We start from the raw sequence: 27,422 nt of genomic DNA on the forward strand, positions 1-27,422 counted from the left end.
TAACTGCAATAGGGTGTGATTTGCGATTCACACGTTTATAACACGAAGTATTTCGGAAAGAAGAAATGTGTGCAGCATGTGATGTGGTGTGTGGAAGGAAGAGAAGACGGAGGGGGGTGCAAGGAACAGCATGGTGGACTGAAGAGGTGAGACAGGCTGTGGCACAAAAGAAGAAAGCATACAATGAATGGATGAGAAATAGAGGCGTGGAAGAAGTTGAGAGGCGGAAGAGAGAGTTATATGTACAAAGAAAGTGAGAGGTGAAGAGATTAGTAAGAGAGAGTAAGAAGAGAGTGGATGAGGAATTTGGAAGGAATTTGAGTGTAAAGTGGAGGGACTGTAAGAAAATGTTCTGGAAAGAGGTGAAAAGAGTAAGACAGGGTGGAAGTGAAGTTAGCAGGGGAGTGAAAGATAAAAATAGTAGATTACTAGTGGAGAAGGGAGAAAAAGTGAGCAGATGGAGAGAACACTTTATGGAATTGTTGAACATAGAGGATGGAAGTAATGCGAGTATAAGTGACTAGGGAATGGCTGGGAGAAGGAGGGAGGTGAGAAGACAGGAAGAAATCAGTAGGATAGAAGTTGTGGAAGCAATGAAGAAAGTTAAATCGGGGAAAGCCCCAAGAATTGATGAAGTGTGTGGTGAAATGCTGAAGCATGGGGGAGAGATAGTAGTAGAATGGATGTGGAAGATGTGCAGATTGGCCTGGGAAAAAGTAGAGTCCTGGAGGATTGGAAGTCAGGTATAATTATTCCTTTGTACAAAGGAAAAGGGGAAAAAGAAGTGTGTGGTAATTATAGAGACATTTGTCTTCTTAGTATTATAGGAAAAGTGTATGGTAGGATACTTATTGACAGAATTAGAGAAAGAACAAAGAAATTAGTTGGAGAAGAACAGGGAGGTTTAGGAAGGGAAGAGGTTGTGTAGATCAGATATTCATTCTTAGATCTTTAGTGGAAAAGTTTCTAGAGAAGGGAAAGAAGTTGTATGCGGCTTTCATGGATTTGGAGAACACATGATAGGTTGGACAGACAAGGATTGTGGAAAGTGTTAAGAATATATGGAGTAGATGGGAAGTTGTTGAATGCTGTGAAGAGTATGTACGATGGTGCGAAGGCTGCAGTGCGTGTGGATGGTGAACTAAGTGAATTTTTCTCTTTGCAAGTTGGGTTGAAACAGGGATGTGTCATGTCTCCATGGTTGTTCAATCTGTACATGGATGGGGTAATAAAAGAGGTACAAGGTAGGGTAGTGTATGTTGGAGTGGCCCTGGTGAGAGAGGCTAGTGTTTGGAAACTCCCTGTACTGTTGTTTGCAGATGATACTGTGTTGTTGAGTGAAGACGAAGGGGAGCTGCAAGGCTTGGTGGATGAGTTTAGGAGAGTGTGTAAGAAACGGAATCTAAATGTGAATGTAGGGAAGAGTAAAGTGATGATCTTTGAGAAAGGTGAAGTCAGTGAATGTACAGCGAGGTTTGGATGGTGAGGAATTGGAAAATGTGAGTACGTTTAAGTACTTGGGTAGTGTGATGAGTAAGGATGGAGGTTTGGAGGGTGAAGTGCTTGAAAGGGTACAGCAGGGAAGAAAGGTTGCTGGTTCTTTGAAAGCAGTGATAAGAAACAGGGAAGTGAGCATGGAAGTGAAAAAGTTACTACATGACAGTATTGTGATACCAACTCTAACGTATGGAAGTGAAGCTTGGACGTTGTTGGAAGGACACAAGTGAAGAGTGAAAGCAGTGGAAATGAGTTATTTAAGAGAAGCCTGTGGAGTCACATGGAGAGACAGGCTGACGAATGAGGATATAAAGCGTTGTGGTGTGGATGTGGATGTGATAGGAAGCGTTATGAGGAACACTCTGAGGTGGTTTGGCCATGTGGAGAGGATGGAGGGTGAAAGACTGACGAAGAGAGTGTATGTGAGTGAGGTGGAGGGGGGAAGAGGGAGGGGGAGGCCGAGGATGAGATGGAGGGATGGGGTGGAGAGGTATATGAGAGAGGGGGGTGTGAGTTGGGAGCAGGGCAGTGAAATGGAGGGGGACAGGGTGATTTGGAGGCGATTTGTTTGTGGCCACCCCAAACGGGATTGAGGTTTCTGGCAATAGATACATAGATTTCGGAAAAGGTAACCAGTAACTAAATTGGCCGAATGGATGATCTGCATAGTAACCAAACAAACTTGTCTTGATTGCAGCTTACGGTAATCAACATGATCGTGCCATACAACAGATAATTCAGTGTATTCGTTTTCGGTGAGAACGGTTTCAACAAAGGTGTGACGGGTTACAGTTCACACTGGTCAATGTTACTAATAGCAACGTAATAGAGGTAGCAGTCAGGTTAACCTTATGATTATTTGCTCTTCAACTTGTGTTCCATGTCTGTTACTACTTTCCTTTATCTCTGTGTGGCCATGGTTTTTCACATTAACTACCATCAGCCGACGCGTCAACTGCCACAGAGAGGGAAGGACGTTTAAATGAACAAACTGTTTTGGTTACGCACATATTTAATAAGGAAGGCTAACTGACTACCGGTATATTTAAGAACGCATTTTAAACCGATATGAAACAATGGGCTCAGACATTGGATTTATATGATAGTGGAATGTTGTGGGTAACTGAGGGAGTGATAAGGTAATCCTGTCAACACCGAGTAGGGCCACCCACCACCTTTGCTATTGCCCTGTTCCAGTTGCCCTACAATAACATGTGGTATGGTGACAATATTGAATGTTTTACTAGAGATCAGGTGTTTTAGCCTGACTTACCCTGCAGTGTTAAAGGCTACGTTCAAACTAATGTATTATAATCCGCTACTGCATATCTGAATAACATTTAGAAAATAAGGTCTAACTGTGAATATTATTTGCCATATTGTTAAACTATAAATATCACTATTTTATGGCGCAATGGACAATATTGTAATGCACACTTCATGGTGATAATAACGACGTGTTTATGAGCATTGGTGGAACACACACACACACACACACACACACATACACACACACACTATCCACCCCGTCAGAGCCGTCGACCCCGGACCCATCTCCACATGCCCCCACCATAACGTGTGACGGCCAGCTCCCCCCAACTCAGCACCGACCACAACAAAACATGTACTTATAGCTTCCGACTGTTTAATGTTACACATTGACTGGATACAACCGTCAAAATGATAAACTGTATGATTAAAGACCTCACTATCATACGAATATACTACAGTATATCACCCTATGTCCAGATCGTGGTGTATAAATAACTATACTATGGATTAAAGCACTGTGTAACGTGTTTTTATTCGTTACCATAACAAAACCATTATTTCCCAAGACAAATGGATGATGGAAGAGTGGTTGAGACAATACGAGTCGTGCACTTGGATGTGGGGAGGGTGGAGGGTAGACGAATGAAAGTGAACGAGGGAGGGGGGGGTGGAATGGGGGTGCGGCGGTGCCACATATACCAACCTGCTCGTCAAGCTGGTCGCTCTATTTTTGCCGGAGACTGTACACCCGAGGAAAGTTCCGCTTTATACACCTGCCTGCCAGTTCGGTCCTTTATGCCTGAGACAACCACTATAGTCGCGGCGCACGACACTCTGAGGTTGTCATTATCGTACTCTGGCAACTTACCCGTCAACAGTGCTTCCGATTTCGTGTATAATATGATACGCTTGTGATTCGTGTATATGTTCTTGTATAATAATAATCGTGTATAATATATTCGTGTATGACAATATGATCCGTGTATAATGATACGAAATCGGAAGCACTTTTGACAGGCAGGTTGCCAGGGTACGACTCAGAGTCGTGCGCCGCGACAATAGCGAAGCAGTGGCCAGACACTCATATGTCTGATGCAACTGTGTTGGAGGGGAGAGGTTAAGGGAGGAGGGAGGCTGGGGCAGCTGATAGTTCCTACCCCTCCCTCTTCCTTCCCCATCCTTCTCACAATTACCAGATATTAAGAATGTTGGCTACTGCTTCGCAACCACTTGTCACACGTTTACTAATTCGAAGTGGCGAGCGAGTGCATAACGCAGAACTTTCCTCGGGTGTACCTGTGGTCAACAAATTATTTGTCTGTCTATTTGTCTATCCATCTATGTGTGTGTGTGTGTGTGTGTGTGTGTGTATTCAAAGCAGTGCTGCCAACGCAGGTGGAATGGGGTGGCCGTTGTTAACGTTCTTGTTTTACATGTTTTGCTGCCAACGTTACAATGCATTAATTTCTTGATGCAGCGTGTTGATACTTATATCATGTTCTGAACATCCCACTGTTTTATGCTTGTGTAATAAGTGTGATCGGGAGTTTTTAAGTATGAGGTCAGCCTGAGATGTGACTGCCAGTTAAGAATGACGGGTGAGGAGTTGGATGGGAGTTTGGGGGAGGGTTGGGAGCTGGGGGAGAGGCGGGTGGGGCTCGATTCGTCCCCTCCCCCCCTCCTCCCTGAGTATACAAGGGTAGGAAGGGGGTACCCCTGAGCGGAAATTAGTGCTCCTGATTGTACTACCTCTAAAAAATAATGTTGGGACACTTTTAGCGTGATAAAATTTGAGACAACGGACGAGAGATCTGAAAATAAACACATGAGTTAACGTGCCTGGTTGGCATCCCTGATCTATTGAGCCTTAGGTCCGTATTCATAGTGGCATCGGAGGCTTCGTAGCGCTGCATACTAAGCAATTTGTTTTGCCTAATATCACTGCTTTTTACGTTACTTAGAGAGCTTGAGTATCAATAATGCTTTCATAAAAATTATAAATGAGGATGAGTAATTGCAGAATAAATCGCTATCTAGGAAGTGTTACGAAAGAACCCGAAGCCACTTTGAATACGAATACTGCTTTTTCAGTGCTCCAAGTGCCCAGGCTGAAGCAGTTTTCGTATTCCTCATTTTATATGCATATCTAGAACCGTGTGAGGTAAAAGCCCATCCTAAAATAAACAAATATGCCTACCGATCACCCCCTCCCTGATGGTGTTACCATCTTCGTCAAACTGGTGGTATGCCATTCTCAGTTTCATAATCCATGCATTATTACATTCGCGTGTCACTAATGGTATTAATATTATTGCAATACTACGATACATACTGTAAATACTCGTACATTACATGCGGTGTTCATGGGGCGTTGTATATACTGGACAGTTAGGCCTATATAGTTTGCCATCAACCAATTCTTAAAATGCTAATGGTGGTTGTTACTGTGTCACAACGTGTACGAAAATCATAAGGTGGTAGCCTCGGATACGATGGGTGACAAGCAGACAAATAGCACTTTGAGTTGTAACTATCTAGTGGATAAAGTTCTGAGACCTTCCTTCGAGCATTATGTCTATTGCAATGAATTATTCGTTATATACATGAAGCTACGGGAGTAACACTATACCTGGAGAGAGAGAGAGAGAGAGAGAGAGAGAGAGTGTATGTTCGGGGGAGGGAGGAGCGGAGAGACTGAAGGGGGTTGAGGATCAGGTGTACCAACCCTTGACGGGTATTCACGATTTCTGTGCCAGTGATTGTTGCAAAGGTTATCGAAGCATGGGGTGTCGATAATATTGTTTTAGTGGGTGTACATCACTGACGTTCGCCGCCTTCCCATTCACCAGCTTCATCCCAGCAGTCTTTACTTATAATGCCGCGTTCTCAGCCAACATATTCCATCTTTGTGTATACTCTCAGAACCAGTCATATATACCACCACTCTACTGTACTCCTATTATTCCCACACATCAGTTTTTCTAAATGTTCTTTCCATCAGCTTATTTTTCCCTCACACACAACCGTGCTGCTTAACTATGTACACGCTCAACAATATTTTCGCACCCATTTCCTCTCTTTAGTGACCTTAACTCTTCCATTACCTTTTGTTCATATTAATCCATTATTGCTGTATTTCGCAATCCTTCCGTCAATTCTTCACCCTGAATACTCCTCTCACCACTTATTCTCCGAACCACTGTCAGTTTCACTATGCATACCACTATCATATGGTTAGGTAAATCTCCACATCGTCTTATCAACACTCTTCTGTCAATAACAGAATATCTTTCTACAAGCACATAGTCAGTCAGACTGCCTTCAACATTCAGTCTCTCTATACCATGTACTGTACTTTTTGTGTCTGAAGTAGGAATTACTGATGCACACCCTTCTTCCATGACTCACATCCTACATTTTCCATTGTCTTTCTCCCTTAGCATTCCAGATTTACCCACAACATGTTTTACAGGGTCTGTCAAGTCTTCTCTCAGATTTCCCATCACAAACACTCCAAAAAACCATTAACTATGTAAGGTAGTGACGATATAACCATCAGCGGAGATTCGGTGATGTAGTGAGTTAAGACGCTTTAACTGGATATAGTCCAGGAGAGCTTAAATCTGAGGGATGACTGGGGTTTATTGCTCACAAAATGGCACGCATGGCCAAGCGACTCGTCATTTTCACTTTAAATTTCTGGACTGATGGTGAAAAAAAGGAATATACGATGAATAAATGAATTATTTTTTAATACAAAAAGAAAAAGTTGTTTCTAAAGAAAATTGAGCAAAGCTCCATATTAATGGGCTTTCATTTTCAAATGACAAGACATATTGCGTTTAAGACTGGAGGTCATAGCCAGCGTGATAGACAGCATGAGAAAGACAGATTCAGAGTTTGCCCGTTGCATATATGAAAGTACAGTAGTAACAGTTAACTCTTCCTTTGAAGAGCTGGACATTAAGAGGGTTGAGTGTGTGTAGGTAGACGGGTGCTGCGTGCTTGCCGGTATTGGGACAAGGAATACAAGAAAAGCAGTGATTAGAAGAGCAGCTTTAGAAGAGAGAGAGAGAGAGAGAGAGAGAGAGAGAGAGAACGTATCACTGCGGCAGAGAGGCTGAGACGAGTCAGTAAAAAAGAATTGGTGGGACAAAAATCCTCTGCCTCCACCCTTTATACAATTGGTGTATTTGGTGGGCACTCTCCACACATGACGACTATACCACACACAGGGACAAATAGGATCTCTGTGCCAGTAGTTCAGCACGATTCATCTCTGGAAAGCTATTTCAACAGAAGTAGTACATACACCAAACATCATCTAATCCTGTATTGCCCCATGAGGAGCGTAGGAGACCAGGGCTAGGCAAGTTGATCCTGACTTAAGATGAGAGTGACCAGCCTCACTCATTCCTGAATGGCATTACGTGAGCAATAAACCCCAACCGTCCCTTGGATATAAACTGACACAGGCTCAACCCGGTTGGAGAGGCTAATTTACCCAGTAAACCACCAGGCACCATAGTTTGGTTATATGGTTACCACTCAGCGTAGTACAGCAAATGGTTTCCTGGTGTATAGGAAACCATTTGGCTTGTCACTAAGTATGGGGTCACCCACATTCAAGGATGCACTACACATCCACCTTTATTGCCCACGTCTCACTACCATTCAGCATTACATTCCTAACATATGCCACATACAAAGGTCCCATAGCATGGAGGGAGAGCCCTCTCAGTGTCAGGAAAGGCAACAGCTCACTGAACTTCTTCCAACCACCCCTCACTATAGCCACACAGCTAGCTCCAGCCCCACCTCCAGCAAATAACAAGAATCCCATGTAACAAAATTCTTCCACATATCCAAGGGACTCGCCAACAAAATCAGTTTTTTCACGCCTGACAATATGCACATGCTCTCCTGATGCACCACACACACGAAATCAGCATTATCTCACAGTCTGCTTCTAATACCGCTACATCTCTTCTGCACCCACTCATCACAAAGAAGATAAAGAGTTGATTGGTGAAAGGGTAGAACCGTGGGGAACACCACTATTGTCTTAGAACAGCAGCCATATACAACTGCAATTATAGAATGACCAGCAAGGAAACTGTGGGGGAGCGATTTGGATTTTAAAAATTTGTGCCAAACTTGTCGAAGGCCTTTTAATTGTGTTGCCCGATAACAAAGATTTCACTGCAGTCCCAATAGGAGGAAGACCAAGAATCAGAAAAGAATGTTAGAAAAGCATCCCAGATGGACGCCATACGAGTACTGGCAGACATACAGGTTATAAGAGGAAAGGTGCCTAAGAATATACCTCTTGAGCAGTAAATTCAAAGACCAAAGAAACACGAGAATGTAAACTGTACACTCATGTGTTTCCTTTACACTGCAAACGAACTGAGCGATAGTCAAAGGTTGGAGGTGGTCACTCTTCTTCAGGGAAAACTGAATGAGAGCAAACTTACCACTCGAAGGAAAAAATGTCAACTGACACACGAAAGCAAATGAGCTGGCCTAGGCAGAGTATCAGCACAAAAACACAGTTCTCAAAAACAATAGGAGGGAAGCCGTCAGAACTGTGGGTTTTAATAGCAGATGCCAGCGAGTGGCCTGAACTAACCTTTAGCTCAAAATGTGCTGCTAAACTCGAGAGATGGTTATATGATTTTTCTTGAGCAAAAAGCTTCCAAATCTCAGTTACTACGGAACTAACAATTGTTTCATCTGTTTCAGTCCTGTTCTTGGCAATGCGCAGTGAATTAGTCAGTGGACTGGACACCACCTGTATTAGGTGACTCCAATCCACATTACCGGAGGCAGGAAATCAGTAGGGGGACCACTTAAATGGTATACCGGTACTGTACTTGTATAGTTACTGAAATCCTAAATCTGTTTGTCGAATAATAATATTTTTTGGTAAGTCGTTTAAACCACACACCAAAATTTGGTATACATTTCGTGTACTGGATAATCGTTCATGTTCTCAGGACCACAATTTGGAAATGAAAGGCCATATTTGATGCAAACTTCATGGAAAAGAGATGTAGCCACTGACAGCAAAATCCGCCTGTAGAGTGTTAAGGTAGATGTCCGGTGTGACCATCAAGTTGTCGACGGCCCACTGGTCTTTGTCGCTGTGGGTCGGCTGCCACAAGCGGAATCTCACCACCTCAGCCTCGTCCACCGGAAACTTTTCCTTCAGCTGGGCACGAAACACTCTGCAATAAAACGTCTGCCACATCAATTTATCATCTTTACCCAAGTTCCAGCATTACAGTTTTTACGTGGAGGACTTTACCAATATATAGCTTTATCATAAACAAATAGATGGAGAGAAGTAGACAAACATGAATGGATAAATAAATAGATATCTCAGGTGAATAGAAATGGTGTGGGAAAATTAATCGTATGTGAGTGAGATAAGTTTTTTCTTAATTCCTCAAGAACTACATAAATCCTATAAAAAAAAAAAGATGTACCAGTAAGCTTATGGTAATTTCTGTTAACTGCTAATCTCCTGCATCTCTCTCTCTCTCTCTCTCTCTCTCTCTCTCTCTCTCTCTCTCTCTTTCTGTGTGTGTGTGTGTGTGTGTGTGTGTGTGTGTGTGTGTGTGTGTGTGTGTGTGTGTGTTGACAAGAATTAAATTTTCACAACGATCGCTACAAAACTTTTTTTTTTCATTAAATGCAAATTATTACAGAATCAGAGAATATACATAGATGAGCCAAAGTCGTCCATCGTGAAGGTCAAAACGTGGCATTCGACTCTGTTTGCAAAATATTTCGCCTGAAGAACCTGCTCGATTTGGCTCGACTCGGCTTGAATCGAATCGTGTTGGCCTTCACTACCTTGAGACATTCAACATTTGAAAACAGCAGGTGAACTCAGGGTATGTTAAAAAAAAAAAAAAATGGTCAAATTTCTTGCTTACCCAAATAATAGACCAGAAAACTTGACCAGCTTCATGGTGGAAATTCACATTAAGGCGGTGAATCAGGTTTTGGTTGAAAACTTAGACCCTTAATGACAGCAGCTGGAGTTTCTAGAAAATGTGTCCGCGCATGACAATTATGTATCTAACCTGGGCGTGCGATACTCTGATGGGAGGAGCTCCTGCAGGAGGACCCAGGTGTGTCCACCATCAGTGGAGGCCTCAAGAACAACACTTCCGTCAGCGGTGGTCTCCTGCTGGTGGGCCGGGGTGGGCACACAGTTGGCAGTGGCGCCTCCACCCACCACCAGAACCAACTGAATGATCTCTATGTCAGCAGCATTGAGGTCATCTGTCTCCAGCTGTCGCACACCAGGCTGTATTAAACAGTAAAACATTGGAATCAATAGTGGGGATATTTACCCAACATCCGGTGACCTGCCTGGTTGTGATGCCAGTACAGTAACCACTCACTCGCAGGCCAAGCGGGCTATTTGTCAATTTGCACACTCTAGACCATCAATCCATCTGAACCTTGCAATTAATGCTTACCTAAGTTTACATCTGGGCATCTCAGTGACTCTCGGAATGGGGAAAGTACGGCAAAATAGAGCTCGTTTTATTTCCCTTTTTTTGTCTACCTTGTACCCTGCATTTACAATTTGCATGTGAAACACGCTGTCCTATCAGAGAGTGAATCTGACATTAAAAGTCTATCACTGCTGTAATCGCCTGTCCATGTCCCTGGGTCTATGAGGTCACCATGCCTGAGACAAGAAGCCATAGTTTCAGGTCGTTTTTTTTTTTTTTTTTTTTTTGTCATCATATTTTTTGGCATTTTATTATGTAATGCATTATGAAAGTAGCAAAAGAAAATAGTTTGACATCCATTTGTCTCATCGACAAAAGTACACCACTAATATTTTATAATCGTCTCAAATGCTATGCAGATCTAGTTATTTAAATGTTAAGTATCATTTTATTTAAACTGCTCAGGTGGCCACTGGACAGGACCATTGTGGATTAAACTTTATCTACCAGTCTGAATAAGAGAAACTAGTATTTGGTAATATTTCTAACCTGTGTGAACTGTCACTTAGATGCAACAAACTGCATCAAAGAGAATATATCTTTGATGAAGACATATTTACTACATGTATGAGATTATTCGAAATATACAATATATCCCACCAAGCCAAACATTTTCCACTTAAGCCTTCCAATATGTTGTTATATTTAAAAATGGCATTTGCATTCCATAAACTGTTTTAACCTCTTATCGCTTATGATGTATGGTATATCTTATAATATTCTGACAACCAAACGCACGATTCTATACAATTTAAGGGAGCTCTTTCATAATCATTTTACATCCGACTGCTCTACATATAAAAGCCTTTCCAGGCTGAATACTGTCGCCTGAAGATAAGAATTAAATTTAAAATACGTTCTCGGGTTCAAGAGTTAATCCTAAGTATCTTAGTAGCCACCTAATATATGTAGTTCATATCGCTGATGTACTGCGGACTAACGTAAAGATGGATGGAAAATTATATGAACCAAAAGTTTACATGGCACTCTGCCCCCTCTAATAAGAGCAAGATCCAAGGACAATATGAGTAGCAATTAAAGATGCCCACTTGAGTAGAAATAGTGAAGATAGACTGAACGTTGCTTAGTTTAGCTTGCGAACTCAAGCAGAACAGTTAAACAAAGCGTCTAATCTCATATGCAGAGTGTGCATACACAATCGCCCGCATGCAAAGGCGACTGAGTCTGTGTTTGATCTTTATATAAGAAGATTCATGAGTCTGCAGAAATCCTGGGAAGGCTAAGAGCTAATAAAATTATTATGCCGGGTGCATTCGTTCCAGAACCGGTGAAACAGTACAGTTGGCTTCAGAGGTGCCATGACTCACTGCTCCGAAATAGAGACTGTTGTTGGACAGCACGATGCCACAACCTTCCCCAGGCGAGACGACGGTGCCTCCAGTGACCTCCAGGTTGTACCGCGCTATGTCATCCTGCTGATCGAAGTTGGCGTCCATCTGCCGGTGCAGCTTGTGCAACGGCAGGCATTTGTGGCCATGGAAGTTTTCGTCACACCTGTTACCACAAAACACACGTTTAATAATATTTACACGTGAGACCTCTTTGTGAGATCTCTTAGCCCTCCTAGTAACACAATTTGTAACTGTCTAGTATACCGGGTGTTACTTAGGTAAAGATATTCAGATGTAGAAATGTCATCGCCGTTTCAACACATCATTCATCTTAGCGTTGACTGTCTTACTACACCACTAACTCTTCCTCTCAGCCTTACACCTCTCACATCTGATCCAATTATCTTTTTGACCAATCACTCTTCATCCAATCTCTCTAAATGCCCAAACCATCGTAACACCCTCTGCCCAGCTCGATCAGCCATCTCCCGCATAACTCCAGTTCTCCTTCGCACTTCATCATCTCTCACTTGATCCACACACGTCACTCCACCCATACTCCTCAGACACCTATCTCCATAACTTTCAAACTTTACCTCTCTGCTAAATCCATATTCCATGTTTTAGCCCTATATATTGCAGTCGGTACCACTACACCCTCATACAGCCTTCTCTTTACATCTATTTTAAGCGAACGACGTCTAAACACTTTTTTCATTCCTCACAGCTCCTTTCTTACTTCATTCATTCTAAACTTCACGTCTATATCTCTTCTTCCATTCACAGTACCATGTGACCCTAAATACTTAAAACACTCTACCTCCTCGAGCAACTCACCATTCAAAACAACATTCATCCTCCTACCGTCTACCAGCCTCGTACACTTCATCACTTTACTCATTTTCTCATTTATACTCATTTATACGATGTACTCCAAGATATATAGTCGTAAGTTAAGAGCAGCCTATTAACGTAACTGTTCTCATTTAGTACTCTGTTACCTATGAGTCTGTTTGATCTTGTTTGAGAAAAGTCTGTAAGCAATTCTAGTTAGGTCTGAAGTGTACCGCTCTACACCAGTTCACTAATAAATGAACTTAATTCTGTCTTGTACTATGCAATGATTTTGTAAGTAAAGTAAGTTTTGTTCGTCAATGCCATTGATTTGAACCAGCGGAGACAGAAATCTCTCTGCAAGGTACACAGTAATAAATACATTATATATATATATATATATATATATATATATATATATATATATATATATATATATATATATATATATATATATATATATATTGTTACGGAACAGAGAAAGATAATGTACACTTTAAGTGAGAATACTAAGAGTCACTACTGTCCCGTAAAGTTCCAGGTTCAAAACAAAAGAGTTAGGTAAAATTACAAGTTAAAGTTTAATGCACAAACTAACAACAAAACATTCAGGACTCATAAGCATAATGTAATGGCAAATAAACAGGTTAAATATATGGTTAACTGCAATAGCCTCTATTAACACGAAATTAACAAGAGTAAATTTATCAAAGTCAGCCCTGATAAAATGAGATACCACATAATACTCAGTGAATGCCAGATAAATTATTACAGATACAAACTATTATCAAAAATGACTGACATAAAACCCAACATCAATCAAAAACCTCACTAGGCCTAAGAATTAACCTTATGCTACACGGTACAAGAAAAAATGCAATAACAATTATACTCAAATTACACACAGCTGCTAGATGTTTGGAGATTTCTTGAGCACTCACAACAATAATATCTGTACAGGGGAGGACAGAGATGTGAACAAAATGAGGAGCAGATCTAAGTGGCAATGATGCAGAGACTGAGCTCATTATATAGGGGCTGGCAGAGCTTGATACAACTTGTAAGAAGGACGCGCAAATGAAGCCATGGGGACAAAAAGCTGAAAATCCCGCTCTGAATAACAGAGAGAACGACTTACTCTACTATAACGGTAGAAGGGGGGGACTGAGGCAGAACACGCTCGTGATCAAACATGCAGCAACTGTGCGTTAAAATTACACAAAGGATGATGAAATCATAGGCTATGTAACACCTCCCCACAAAGAAAAAGAAATTTACAAAGGAAATTTCTTATTACTCTAAAACAATCTGTCTAAAGTCTAGATAAGCAATCTGCAATAACATTTTCTTTCCCCTTGACATGTTGTATGTCTAATGAATACTCCTGAAGAAGTAGACTCCATCTTGTCAATCTCTGATTTTTATCTTTAAACTTACTAAGGAATTTCAGTGGGTTATGATCGGTATAAATGACTATGGGGTCAAAACCAGAACACAAATAAAATGAAAAATGCTGTAAACCCAAAATCAAGGCCAAAAGCTCTTTCTCAATAGTTGAGTAGTTCTTTTGAGGTGGAGTGAACTTCTTACTGTAATAAGATACAGGATGTTCAATACCCTGATCATCCTCCTGCAGCAAAACAGCCCCAGCTCCTGTATCACTTGCATCAACAGCCATCTTAAAAGGCTTAGCAAAATTTGGAGTAGCGAGCACTGGCTGACTTAATAGAATAGCTTTAAGTTTGTTGAAAGAGGATTCACAGTTATCGGTCCAGACAAATTTAACTCCCTTTTTCAGTAGGTCTGTAAGTAGTGATACAAGAATAGAAAAGTTAAGAACAAATCTCCTGTAATAACCTACCATTCCCAAAAATCTTTGTAGCTCCTTCCTACTTTTAGGTCTGGGAAGATCACTTAAACCTGAACCTTAGCTCCTGGTGGTGCAACATGTCCATCACCAATTACATACCCAAGGTACTGAACTTTAGCTTGACCGAACTCACACTTTGATAAATTAGCTACAAGATTAGCATGAACCAAACGCTCAAGAAATTTACTGACATGGCATAGGTGATCTTTCCAGTTGTCACTGAAGATTAATACATCATCAATATAAACAACACACCCTGCCAAACCCTCTGTTACAACATTCATGAGCTTCTGAAATGTGGCTGGTGCATTCTTCATACCATATAGCATTACTGAACATGCAAAAGTCTTTCCTAGTGTTACAAAACATGAGATCTCCCTAGCACGTTCAGTCATAGGTACTTGCCAGTATCCCTTTAACAAATCAAACTTACTTATGTACCTAGCCTTTCCGATCTTGTCTATGCAATCTTCCACACGAGGGAGAGGGTAAGTGTCTGTTTTGGTTATCTGATTAACACGTCTGTAGTCAATGCAAAGCCGCTGGCTTAGGGACCAGAGTGACATGAGAACTCCACTCGCTCTGACAGGGCTCAATCATCTTGTGGTCCAACAGGTAGCCAAGCTCCTTCTGGATGAGAGGAACTTTCACTGGGTTCACACGGTAAGGAGGCAATTTAATTGGCTTTGCGTCTCCAACATTGACATCATGCATCAACACAGTGGTTCTTCCTGGAGTGGCACGGAACACTTGCGGGTACTCCTGCAGTAATGCCGAAAACTCCTGCCTTTCCTTGGGAGGTAGATGAGAAAGCTTAGTCTGGAGATCATTCAGGATATCAGGATTCTTCCCCAAACTATCACTCAGGCTCATACTGCATGGGAGAGCTTCACTTGCAGACTCGGGTGGAACAGCTACAGTGCAGACTGGATTATTTTCGTCCCGCCTGTAATATAACTTTAGCATGTTGATGTGACATAGTTGCTTGCTCTTTCTACGATCTGGTGTGGCGATGACATAGTTGACATCACTGAGTTTCTTCTCCACGAAATAAGGACCACTAAACTTGGCTTGAAGAGGTTGCCCATGAACTGGTAGCAGAATCAAAACCTGATCTCCTGGCTGAAAGTGGCGTCACCTGGACTTCTTATCATACCAAGTCTTCATCTTCTCCTGAGCAGCTCCTAAATTCTCTCTCGCCAGCTGTAAAGCAGTGGACAGCCGTTCTTTGAACTTCATCACATACTCCAGCAGGTTGACGTCATCTTCCTCCGACAGCCAGCATTCCTTGAGTAACTTAAGGGGTCCTCTTACTTCATGCCCAAACAGTAGTTCAAAAGGTGAGAAGCCCAGTGATTCATTTGGAGATTCTCTTGCGGCAAATACGACGAATAGAAGACCTTTATCCCAGTCTTTCTGATGTTCCAAACAGTATTTCTTGAGCATCGATTTGAGTGTTTGATGATATCTCTCCAACGCTCCTTGGGTCTGGGGATGGTAAGCTGAAGACGTGATCTGGGAGATGCCCAACTCTTTCAGAGACTGCTTGAAAACGTTTGACATGAAATTACTTCCCCGGTCTGACTGTACCTCCTTGGGCAGACCAAACTTTGTGAAGAACCCTAGCATTTCCTTAACCACGTTCTTTGCTGAGATATTTCTAAGTGGAATGGCTTCAGGATAACGAGTAGCCATATCAATCAGGGTCAACACATAAGAAAATCCTGAAGAAGTCTTAGGAAGAGGGCCCACAATATCCACCAACACACGGGTGAAAGGCGCCTCAAAAGGAGGAATGGGAACTAGAGGTGCAACCTTTTCAGTCAGATTACACTTCCCCACAACTTGACAGGTGTGACAAGACTTACAATACCAGGAAACATCCCTGAAGATACCTGGCCAGTAGAAGTGTTTCAAAATGCGTGCCACAGTCTTCCTCACTCCAAGGTGTCCTGCCAAACTGGAATCATGAGCCACTCGAATGATATCCTGCCTACAAACACGAGGGATGACAACTTGATGTACAACCTCCCATTCACAGTCGGCTGATGCTGTTGGGGGTCTCCACTTCCTCATAAGTACTCCTGACTTTACATAATAACAAGTAGAAGCACCGGCTGACTCTTCTTCACTGTAAGCAGTGTTAGCTAGACCTTTCAACTCAGGGTCAGCAACCTGCAACTCAACCAACTCTTGACGAGACAAATTATCAACACTACGGGGTACTGCCTCATCTGGTGAGTGGTCCAAATTAGCAAGAAAAGTGTCAGCTAGGATAACATCATCATCATCATTATCCTCTAAATCACCAGTAACTTTAGACTTAGCCCTAGTGACAGCACAGGCAGGGAACACATCAGGGACATCACAATCCTGGGACGCAGCCACTGGCCCACCAGACAACTGAGGAGCTGGACACACCTGACTTCCACCAATATCATTTCCAAGTAAGAAAGTTACACCTGACATTGGGAGTGTCTCAACCAACCCAACCATAACGGAACCATTAACAAAACCAGACTCTAAATTCACTCTGCACGGAGGGACAGAGAAGTAATTATTCCCTACACCTTGTAAGATTACAGTTTCATCAGAGGAATTAACATTAGAGCCTAGAACACTGGTCAGCATAAGGGATTGGCAAGCACCTGTATCACGATATATTTGAACTGATTTCCTGTCATTACTGTCCAGAGGACTGACAAAACCATCAGACAGGAAATTAGCACATGAACTCTTGAGAGTGTCACCCACGTTACTGCTCAAAAGAGGAGCTCCATCATGAGAATTTAAGTTACCCCTCAAAGCAGGTTCAGTTAACTCAGTTAAAGAATTCTGGGAACTCTCAAGAGTGGACACTAGACCAATTGACTGAATATTTAAAGACTCCTTTTTGTTCACATCACGCTGTCTCCTGAAACATCTCTCCGTAGTATGACCAAGCTTACTACAATAAGTACATTTACTTTTCTGAAATCTAGAGGTGAAGCTGGTATTTACTTCCTGAGAAACATCATCCTTATTCTCTTTCCTGTTACCTGTACTCTGAGTAGAGGCAACGTACTTACTCTCAGCTTTCCCTTTTTCTTTACAATATCTCTTGTGAGTGAGAACATATTCATCAGCTAAAACTGCAGCATCAGACAAATTATCTATTCTTTTCTCATCAAGATATAGGCTTACATCTTTACTAATACACCTTTTGAAGTCCTCCAGCAAAATCATCTGCTTAAATTTGTCAAAATCAGAATCCACATTCTTAGAATTTAACCACTGCTCTAACAGATCTTCTTTGATTCTTGCATACTCAACATGGGATTGCCTATCTTGCTTGTAAGTTGTCCTAAATTTTACTCTATAGGCTTCAGGAACAAGCTCATAGGCCTTGAGAATCAAGCTCTTAACTACATCATAATTATCAGATTGATTCTGAGGCATAGATGCATAAGTTACTTGAGCTTTACCGGTGAGAACAGTTTGAAGGAGTACTGGCCAATTCTGTTTGGGCCAATTAAAACCTGTAGCTACCCTCTCAAACAACTGAAAATACTTTGTTAAATCAGATTCATTAAAAGGAGGGACAAGTTTAACATTTTTAGCCACATCAAAATCATCAGAGCTAGATGATCCAGTTCCACCTTGTTTCATGCGATACTCATTGTCTGCCTGAATCCTAGCAATTTCAACTTGTGCCTCAGCCTCCTTAGAACGGGCCTCCGCCTCCTTAGCCTTAGCCTCCTGCAGGGCTAGCTGTAACTTAGCTAATTCAATCTGCGTTTGCTCATTTGGAGAATTTACATTAAACAAGCTTTCATTAATCATGTCAACAATTTGATCTTTAGAATGATGAGAGCGAACAGCAATTCCCAATTGTTGAGCAACAAGCTTAAGTTCATTCTTTGTTCTGTTTTCTATATCACACACTGTTTGCACATTTGACAAAAAATCTTTGGCTTCATCAGGTGTAGTAATAGTAGACATAATTAATAAGTAACAGTCACAAAATATCAAGCAATATCCTTATGATAATATCCTGAATATCCTGATATGAGGTCGCCAAATTTATGTTACGGAACAGAGAAAGATAATGTACACTTTAAGTGAGAATACTAAGAGTCACTACTGTCCCGTAAAGTTCCAGGTTCAAAACAAAAGAGTTAGGTAAAATTACAAGTTAAAGTTTAATGCACAAACTAACAAAAAAACATTCAGGACTCATAAGGATAATGTAATGGCAAATAAACAGGTTAAATATATGGTTAACTGCAATAGCCTCTATTAACACGAAATTAGCAAGAGTAAATTTATCTAAGTCAGCCCTGATAAAATGAGATACCAGATAATACTCAGTGAATGCCAGATAAATTATTACAGATACAAACTATTATCAAAAATGACATAAAACCCAACATCAATCAAAAACCTCCCTAGGCCTAAGAATTAACCCGATGCTACACAGTACAAGAAAAAATGCAGTAACAGTTATACTGAAATTACACACAGCTGCTAGATGTTTGGAGATTTCTTGAGCACTCACAATAATAATATCTGTACAGGGGAGGACAGAGATGTGAACAAAATGAGGAGCAGATCTAAGTGGCAATGATGCAGAGACTAAGCTCATTATATAGGGGCTGGCAGAGCCTGATACAACTTGTAAGAAGGACGCGCAAATGAAGCCATAGGGACAAAAAGCTGAAAATCCCGCTCTGAATAACAGAGAGAACGACTTACTCTACTATAACGGTAGAAGGGGGGGACTGAGGCAGAACACGCTCGTGATCAAACATGCAGCAACTGTGCGTTAAAATTACACAAAGGATGATGAAATCATAGGCTATGTAACAATATATATATATTGTTACGGAACAGAGAAAAATAACGTACACTTTAAGTGAGAATGCTAAGAGTCACTACTGTCCCGTAAAGTTCCAGGTTCAAAACAAAAGAGTTAGGTAAAATTACAAGTTAAAGTTTAATGCTCAAATTAACAACAAAACATTCAGGACTCATAAGGATAATGTAATGGCAAATAAACAGGTTAAATATATGGTTAACTGCAATAGCCTCTATTAACACGAAATTAGCAAGAGCAAATTCATCCAAGTCAGCCCCGACAAAATGAGATACCAGATAATACTCAGTGAATGCCAGATAAATAATTACAGATACAAACTATTATCAAAAATGACTGACATAAAGAACCCTACATGAACCACAAAAACTTCACCAGGCCTACAAATTAAACTTATGCTATACAGTAAAAGAAAAAATGCAATAACACTTATACTCAAATTATACACAGCTGCTAGATGTTTGGAGATTTCTTGAGCACTCACAATAATAATATCTGTACAGGGGAGGACAGAGATGTGAACAAAATGAGGAGCAGATCTAAGTGGCAATGATGCAGAGACTGAGCTCATTATATAGGGGCCAGGAGAGCTTGATACAACTTGTAAGAAGGACGCGCAAATGAAGCCATGGGGACAGAGAGCTGAAAATCCCGCAAAGTATAACAGAGAGAACGACTTACTCTACTATAACGGTAGAAGGGGGGGACTGAGGCAGAACACGCTCGTGATCAAACATGCAGCAACTGTGCGTTAAAATTACACAAAGGATGATGAAATCATAGGCTATGTAACACCTCCCCACAAAGAAAAAGAAATTTACAATGGAAATTTCTTATTACTCTAAAACAATCTGTACATGGCATTACAGAACATGCAAATGTCTTTCCTAATGTTGCAAAACATGAGATCTCCCTAGCACGTTCAGTCATAGGTACTTGCCAGTATCCCTTTAACAAATCAAACTTACTTATGTACCTAGCCTTTCCGATCTTGTCTATGCAATCGTCCACGCGAGGGAGAGGGTAAGTGTCTGTTTTGGTTATCTGATTAACACGTCTGTAGTCAATGCAAAGCCTCTGTGACCCACCTGGCTTAGGGACTAGAGTGACAGGAGAACTCCACTCGCTCTGACAGGGCTCAATCATCTTGTGGTCCAACAGGTAGCCAAGCTCCTTCTGGATGAGAGGAACTTTCACTGGGTTCACACGGTAAGGAGGCAATTTAATTGGCTTTGCGTCTCCAACATCGACATCATGCATCAACACAGTGGTTCTTCCTGGAGTAGCACAGAACACTTGCGGGTACTCCTGCAGTAATGCCGAAAACTCCTGCCTTTCCTTGGGAGGTAGATGAGAAAGCTTAGTCTGGAGATCATTCATGATATCAGGATTCTTCCCCAAACTATCACTCAGGCTCATACTGCATGGGAGAGCTTCACTTGCAGACTCGGGTGGAACAGCTACAGTGCAGACTGGATTATTTTCGTCCCGCCTGTGATATAACTTTAGCATGTTGATGTGACATAGTTGCTTGCTCTTTCTACGATCTGGCGTGGCGATGACATAGTTGACATCACTGAGTTTCTTCTCCACGAAATAAGGGCCACTAAACTTGGCTTGAAGAAGTTGCCCATGAACTGGTAGCAGAATCAAAACCTGATCTCCTGGCTGAAAGTGGCGTAACCTGGACTTCTTATCATACCAAGTCTTCATCTTCTCCTGAGCAGCTCCTAAATTCTCTCTCGCCAGCTGTAAAGCAGTGGACAGCCGTTCTTTGAACTTCATCACATACTCCAGCAGGTTGACGTCATCTTCCTCCGACAGCCAGCATTCATTGAGTAACTTAAGGGGTCCTCTTACTTCATGGCCAAACAGTAGTTCAAAAGGTGAGAAGCCCAGTGATTCATTTGGAGATTCTCTTACGGCAAACACAACGAATGGAAGACCTTTATCCCAGTCTTTCTGATGTTCCAAACAGTATTTCTTGAGCATCGATTTGAGTGTTTGATGATATCTCTCCAACGCTCCTTGGGTCTGGGGATGGTAAGCTGAAGACGTGATCTGGGAGATGCCCAACTCTTTCAGAGACTGCTTGAAAACATTTGACATGAAATTACTTCCCCGGTCTGACTGTACCTCCTTGGGCAGACCAAACTTGGTGAAGAACCCTAGCATTTCCTTAACCACGTTCTTTGCTGAGATATTTCTAAGTGGAATGGCTTCAGGATAACGAGTAGCCATATCAATCAGGGTCAACACATAAGAAAATCCTGAAGAAGTCTTAGGAAGAGGGCCCACAATATCTACCAACACACGGGTGAAAGGCGCCTCAAAAGGAGGAATGGGAACTAGAGGTGCAACCTTTTCGGTCTGATTACACTTCCCCACAACTTGACAGGTGTGACAAGACTTACAATACCAGGAAACATCCCTGAAGATACCTGGCCAGTAGAAGTGTTTCAAAATGCGTGCCACAGTCTTCCTCACTCCAAGGTGTCCTGCCAAACTGGTATCATGAGCCACTCGAATGATATCCTGCCTACAAACACGAGGGATGACAACTTGATGTACAACCTCCCATTCACAGTTGGCTGATGCTGTTGGGGGTCTCCACTTCCTCATAAGTACTCCTGACTTTACATAATAACAAGTAGAAGCACCGGCTGACTCTTCTTCACTGTAAGCAGAGTTAGCTAGACCTTTCAACTCAGGGTCAGCAACCTGCAACTCAACCAACTCTTGACGAGACAAATTATCAACACTACGGGGTACTGCCTCATCTGGTGAGTGGTCCAAATTAGCAAGAAAAGTGTCAGCTAGGATAACATCATCATCATCATTATCCTCTAAATCACCAGTAACTTTAGACTTAGCCCTAGTGACAGCACATGCAGGGAACACATCAGGGACATCACAATCCTGGGACACAGCCACTGGCTCACTAGACAACTGAGGAGCTGGACACACTTGACTTCCACCAATATCATTTCCAAGTAAGAAAGTTACACCTGACATTGGGAGTGTCTCAACCAACCCAACCATAACGGAACCATTAACAAAACCAGACTCTAAATTCACTCTGCACAGAGGGACAGAGAAGTAATTATTTCCTACACCTTGTAAGATTACAGTTTCATCAGAGGAATTAACATTAGAGCCTAGAACACTGGTCAGCATAAGGGATTGGCAAGCACCTGTATCACGATATATTTGAACTGATTTCCTGTCATTACTGTCCAGAGGACTGACAAAACCATCAGACAGGAAATTAGCACATGAACTCTTGAGAGTGTCACCCACGTTACTGCTCAAAAGAGGAGCTCCATCATGAGAATTTAAGTTACCCCTCAAAGCAGGTTCAGTTAACTCAGTTAAAGAATTCTGGGAACTCTCAAGAGTGGACACTAGACCAATTGACTGAATATTTAAAGACTCCTTTTTGTTCACATCACGCTGTCTCCTGAAACATCTCTCCGTAGTATGACCAAGCTTACTACAATAAGTACATTTACTTTTCTGAAATCTAGAGGTGAAGCTGGTATTTACTTCCTGAGAAACATCATCTTTATTCTCTTTCCTGTTACCTGTACTCTGAGTAGAGGCAACGTACTTACTCTCAGCTTTCCCTTTTCCTCTAGAATATTTCTTGTGAGTGAGAACATACTCATCAGCTAAAACTGCAGCATCAGACAAATTATCTATTCTTTTCTCATCAAGATATAGGCTTACATCTTTACTAATACACCTCTTGAAGTCCTCCAGCAAAATCATCTGCTTAAATTTACCAAAATCAGAATCCACATTCTTAGAATTTAACCACTGCTCTAACAAATCTTCTTTGATTTTTGCATACTCAACATGGGATTGCTTATCTTGCTTATAAGTTGTCCTAAATTTTACTCTATAGGCTTCAGGAACAAGCTCATAGGCCTTAAGAATCAAGCTCTTAACTACATCATAATTATCAGACTGATCCTGAGGCAAAGATGCATAAGTTACTTGAGCTTTACCGGTGAGAACAGTTTGAAGGAGTACTGGCCAATACTCCTTAGGCCAATTAAAACCTGTAGCTACCCTCTCAAACAACTGAAAATACTTTGTTAAATCAGGTTCATTAAAAGGAGGGACAAGTTTAACATTTTTAGCCACATCAAAATCATCAGAGCTAGATGATCCAGTTCCACCTTGTTTCATGCGATACTCATGGTCTGCCTGAATCCTAGCAAGTTCAACTTGTGCGTGAAACTCAGCCTCCTTAGCTTTTGCCTGAAATTCAGCTTCTTTAGCACGACCCTCCTGCAGAGCTAGCTGTAACTTAGCTAATTCAATCTGGGTTTGCTCATTTGGAGAAGTTACATTAAACAAGCTTTCATTAATCATGTCAACAATTTGATCTTTAGAATGATGAGAGCGAACAGCAATTCCCAATTGTTGAGCAACGAGCTTAAGTTCATTCTTTGTTCTGTTTTCTATATCACACACTGTTTGCACATTTGACAAAAAATCTTTGGCTTCATCAAGTGTAGAAATAGTAGCCATCATGAATATATCATAGTCACAAAATATCAAACAATATCTTTATGATAATATCCTGAATATCCTGATGAGAGGTCGCCAAATTTATGTTACGGAACAGAGAAAAATAACGTACACTTTAAGTGAGAATGCTAAGAGTCACTACTGTCCCGTAAAGTTCCAGGTTCAAAACAAAAGAGTTAGGTAAAATTACAAGTTAAAGTTTAATGCTCAAATTAACAACAAAACATTCAGGACTCATAAGGATAATGTAATGGCAAATAAACAGGTTAAATATATGGTTAACTGCAATAGCCTCTATTAACACGAAATTAGCAAGAGCAAATTCATCCAAGTCAGCCCCGACAAAATGAGATACCAGATAATACTCAGTGAATGCCAGATAAATAATTACAGATACAAACTATTATCAAAAATGACTAACATAAAGAACCCTACATGAACCACAAAAACTTCACCAGGCCTACAAATTAAACTTATGCTATACAGTACAAGGAAAAATGCAATAACACTTATACTCAAATTATACACAGCTGCTAGATGTTTGGAGATTTCTTGAGCACTCACAATAATAATATCTGTACAGGGGAGGACAGAGATGTGAACAAAATGAGGAGCAGATCTAAGTGGCAATGATGCAGAGACTGAGCTCATTATATAGGGGCCAGGAGAGCTTGATACAACTTGTAAGAAGGACGCGCAAATGAAGCCATGGGGACAGAGAGCTGAAAATCCCGCAAAGTATAACAGAGAGAACGACTTACTCTACTATAACGGTAGAAGGGGGGGACTGAGGCAGAACACGCTCGTGATCAAACATGCAGCAACTGTGCGTTAAAATTACACAAAGGATGATGAAATCATAGGCTATGTAACAATATATATATATATATATATATATATATATATATATATATATATATATATATAATCATCATCATCATTCAGGCCTCCTTTCCCACCCTAGGGCAGGGTGAGGAGTAGTAACGTCCAGACAGCCTAATTTTGCCCAGTGCAATGGGCCACGCTACCATTCACACATTATTCAAGTCCCTGGAATCCTGGCTTTATCTGATACTCCAAAGACATTCACCACATTCTGTAGCTTCACATAAACGTGTCCGACAGAGTCAGTCCGGACGCTGTCACGTTAAAAAGGGGTGCCAAATCCATGATCACGCACTTCTTCTCACAACATTCATCCAGCCAGCTCGATCTCTTGTCAGTCCCCTAGCCTCGCCGACTTCCATACCTCTCTTCCTCACACACTCATCCACCATATCCTTCCACCTTCCTCTTGGCCTAACTCGCCTCCTCCCTCCTTCAAACATGCTCAGATATACCATTTCCACCACTCTGTTGGGGGAGGCGGTGGCTCAATCGGTAGAGAGATGGCCTGCAGTCCTACCAGACCCAGGTTCAAATCCTCGCTGGGACAGGGAACAGTTTAAGAATCTGAATTGCATAAAATCAGACTTTACTGATCTACCAGAAGACCCACCGACATGTAAAAATACACCCGCTAATACCAGTACACCAGTAGCGCCGAAGTGATGACATGTAGAGGTGTATGGTATGTAGGAGGACTACTGGGCCTTGGGAGCAGGCTGTGATGCCCATGCCCAGAGTCAGACACATAAAAAAAAAAAAAAAAATCAATTTTCTCCACATAACCATACCATCTCAGTACACTCTCTTCGATTCCGGTGACCACGGATTTCCTCATCCACATCTTTCACGAATCACATTGTTCTGTATCCTATCCACTCTCTGTACTCCACATACATTCCTCAGCAGTCCTATCTCCACTGCTCTTACTCTTGACTTCTCATTTTCATGTCACACCATAGTCTCACATCCATATGTTAAAGTTGGGACTAATACTCCATGTAAGCCTCGTGCAGCAATACACTCAAGCCTCTGTTTCTTTTCAAGGCCTTCACAGCACCAGCTACTTTCCTTCCTTGTGTCACTCTACTTTCCACTTCTTTTGCACATTTTCCTCTCTTTTCTGTCACTGTACCCAGGTATTTGAACTCTCTCACCAATCCAGTCTCTCTCCATTTACTGTAACATCACACTGGGATTCACCTCTCTCAAAAACCATCATATTACTCTTTTCTACATTTACTGTCAAGGCACAACACTCACAGACATTAGCAAAATTCTGCACTGGTCTACCAAGTACATATGCGGTATTTGCAAGAAGTACTGCATCATCAGCCCACAACAAATTTGAGATATTCCATCCATCACTCCATCACCATTCATTACCAACGCCATCCTTCTTTCCATTACTCGTGCTTTTACTTCTCTCATCATCGCATCCACATATATATATCGAACAACCATGAAGACATCACACAACCTTATCACACGCCCACACCGATCGTGAACCATTCACTTAGATGCCCATTTATCCTTACACATGCTTCACTACCATCATTAAAAATCTTGACGGCACCTAGCAGCTTACCATCTACACCGTGCATGCGCAAAACCTTCCACCATCATTCTCTGTCTACATTGTCCTATGCTTTTTCCAGATCCATGAATGCCATAAACACCTTATGGTCCTTCTCACAATCCTTCTCCATTACATGTCTTACTGCTAATACTTGATCCACACATCCTTTGCCACTCCTAAAGCCACCCTGTTCATCACTTACTAGGACTTCTGATATCCCTCTTAACTTTATAATAATTCTTCCACATACCTTCCCTACCACACTCAATAAACTTATGCCACGATAATTCCTACACTCACTTCGCTCACCTTTATTTTTGTACAGCTGTACAATCACAGCCTTTTTCCACATTGCTGGCACAGTTTCACTTATCCATGCCTTTTTACATATCTCCAACAAGCACTTAATTCGGCTCCCTCCACTAGACTTAATCATCTCTGCATACACCTCATCAACCCCAGCTGTTCTCCCATTTTTCAGCCGCATCACAGCGTTCTTCACCTATGCGAGTGTCAGGTCTCCTGGCACTGCATTCCTTCTCTGCACACCCCCAAAACCAATCATGTTTACAGCCGCCCTTCTCGCTCTGTTCCCATTCGTCAGGCTTTCAAATTATTCTCTCCATCTGGTCCTTACTTCATCCCCATGGGTTAATGATCTACCACTTACATCCTCCACACTTTCACAATTCCTTCCGCTGTCACTTCTACATTTCGACACCTCTTTCCAGAATAACTTAGCATTTTCAGAGTAGTTTGCATCCATTTTTCTTCCTAGATTATCATTTACCTCCTTTTTCCTCTTCACTAGTCTCTTTATGTGCTACTTGCTCTCAATATGTTCCGTTCTTATTTCAATCGAACCCCTGTCCTGTAACCACTCTAGCCACTTCTTCCTCTTTTCCTCCACTGCTCTCTTAACCTCTTCATCCCACCATGCCGTACCTTTCTTCTTTGTTGTTACTCTGGCCACACCACACACCGCTTTAGTATTCCAAACTATGCAATCCCTATATGCATTCCACAGGCTGTCCAGATCCATTTCAGTCCAATTCACTGATACTCCTCCCCTACTTTGGTCCTGTATTCGTCTCCCGTTTCTTTGATCCTCAGCTTCTCGATTTTCAGTCTTTCTCCCTGACTGCTCCTTTCTCTCCTGGTCCACCTCACTCCTCTCAGCTTATCTTGCATACCACAATCATAT

The 27,422-nt window shown here is 41.6% G+C and overlaps 1 protein-coding gene across 1 annotated transcript in view; it reads right to left on the reverse strand.

The window, feature by feature from the left end:
* The window catches only part of LOC145415017 (reelin-like), a 492,696-nt gene that overhangs the window by 414,035 nt on the left and 51,239 nt on the right, over positions 1–27,422 (reverse strand). Inside the window, exons 10-12 of the mRNA XM_080284434.1 lie at positions 11,633–11,819; positions 9,864–10,090; positions 8,837–8,999 (exon numbers count right to left, since the gene is read on the reverse strand). Coding sequence (XP_080140560.1) covers positions 8,837–8,999; positions 9,864–10,090; positions 11,633–11,819 — 577 coding nt within the window. The remainder of the gene's footprint in view (positions 1–8,836; positions 9,000–9,863; positions 10,091–11,632; positions 11,820–27,422) is intronic.

Source organism: Coenobita brevimanus, chromosome 101 (assembly GCF_032717465.1).
Source record: "Coenobita brevimanus isolate Jiangsu-jjx chromosome 101, ASM3271746v2, whole genome shotgun sequence".
Taxonomy (NCBI): Eukaryota; Metazoa; Arthropoda; class Malacostraca; order Decapoda; family Coenobitidae; genus Coenobita; species Coenobita brevimanus.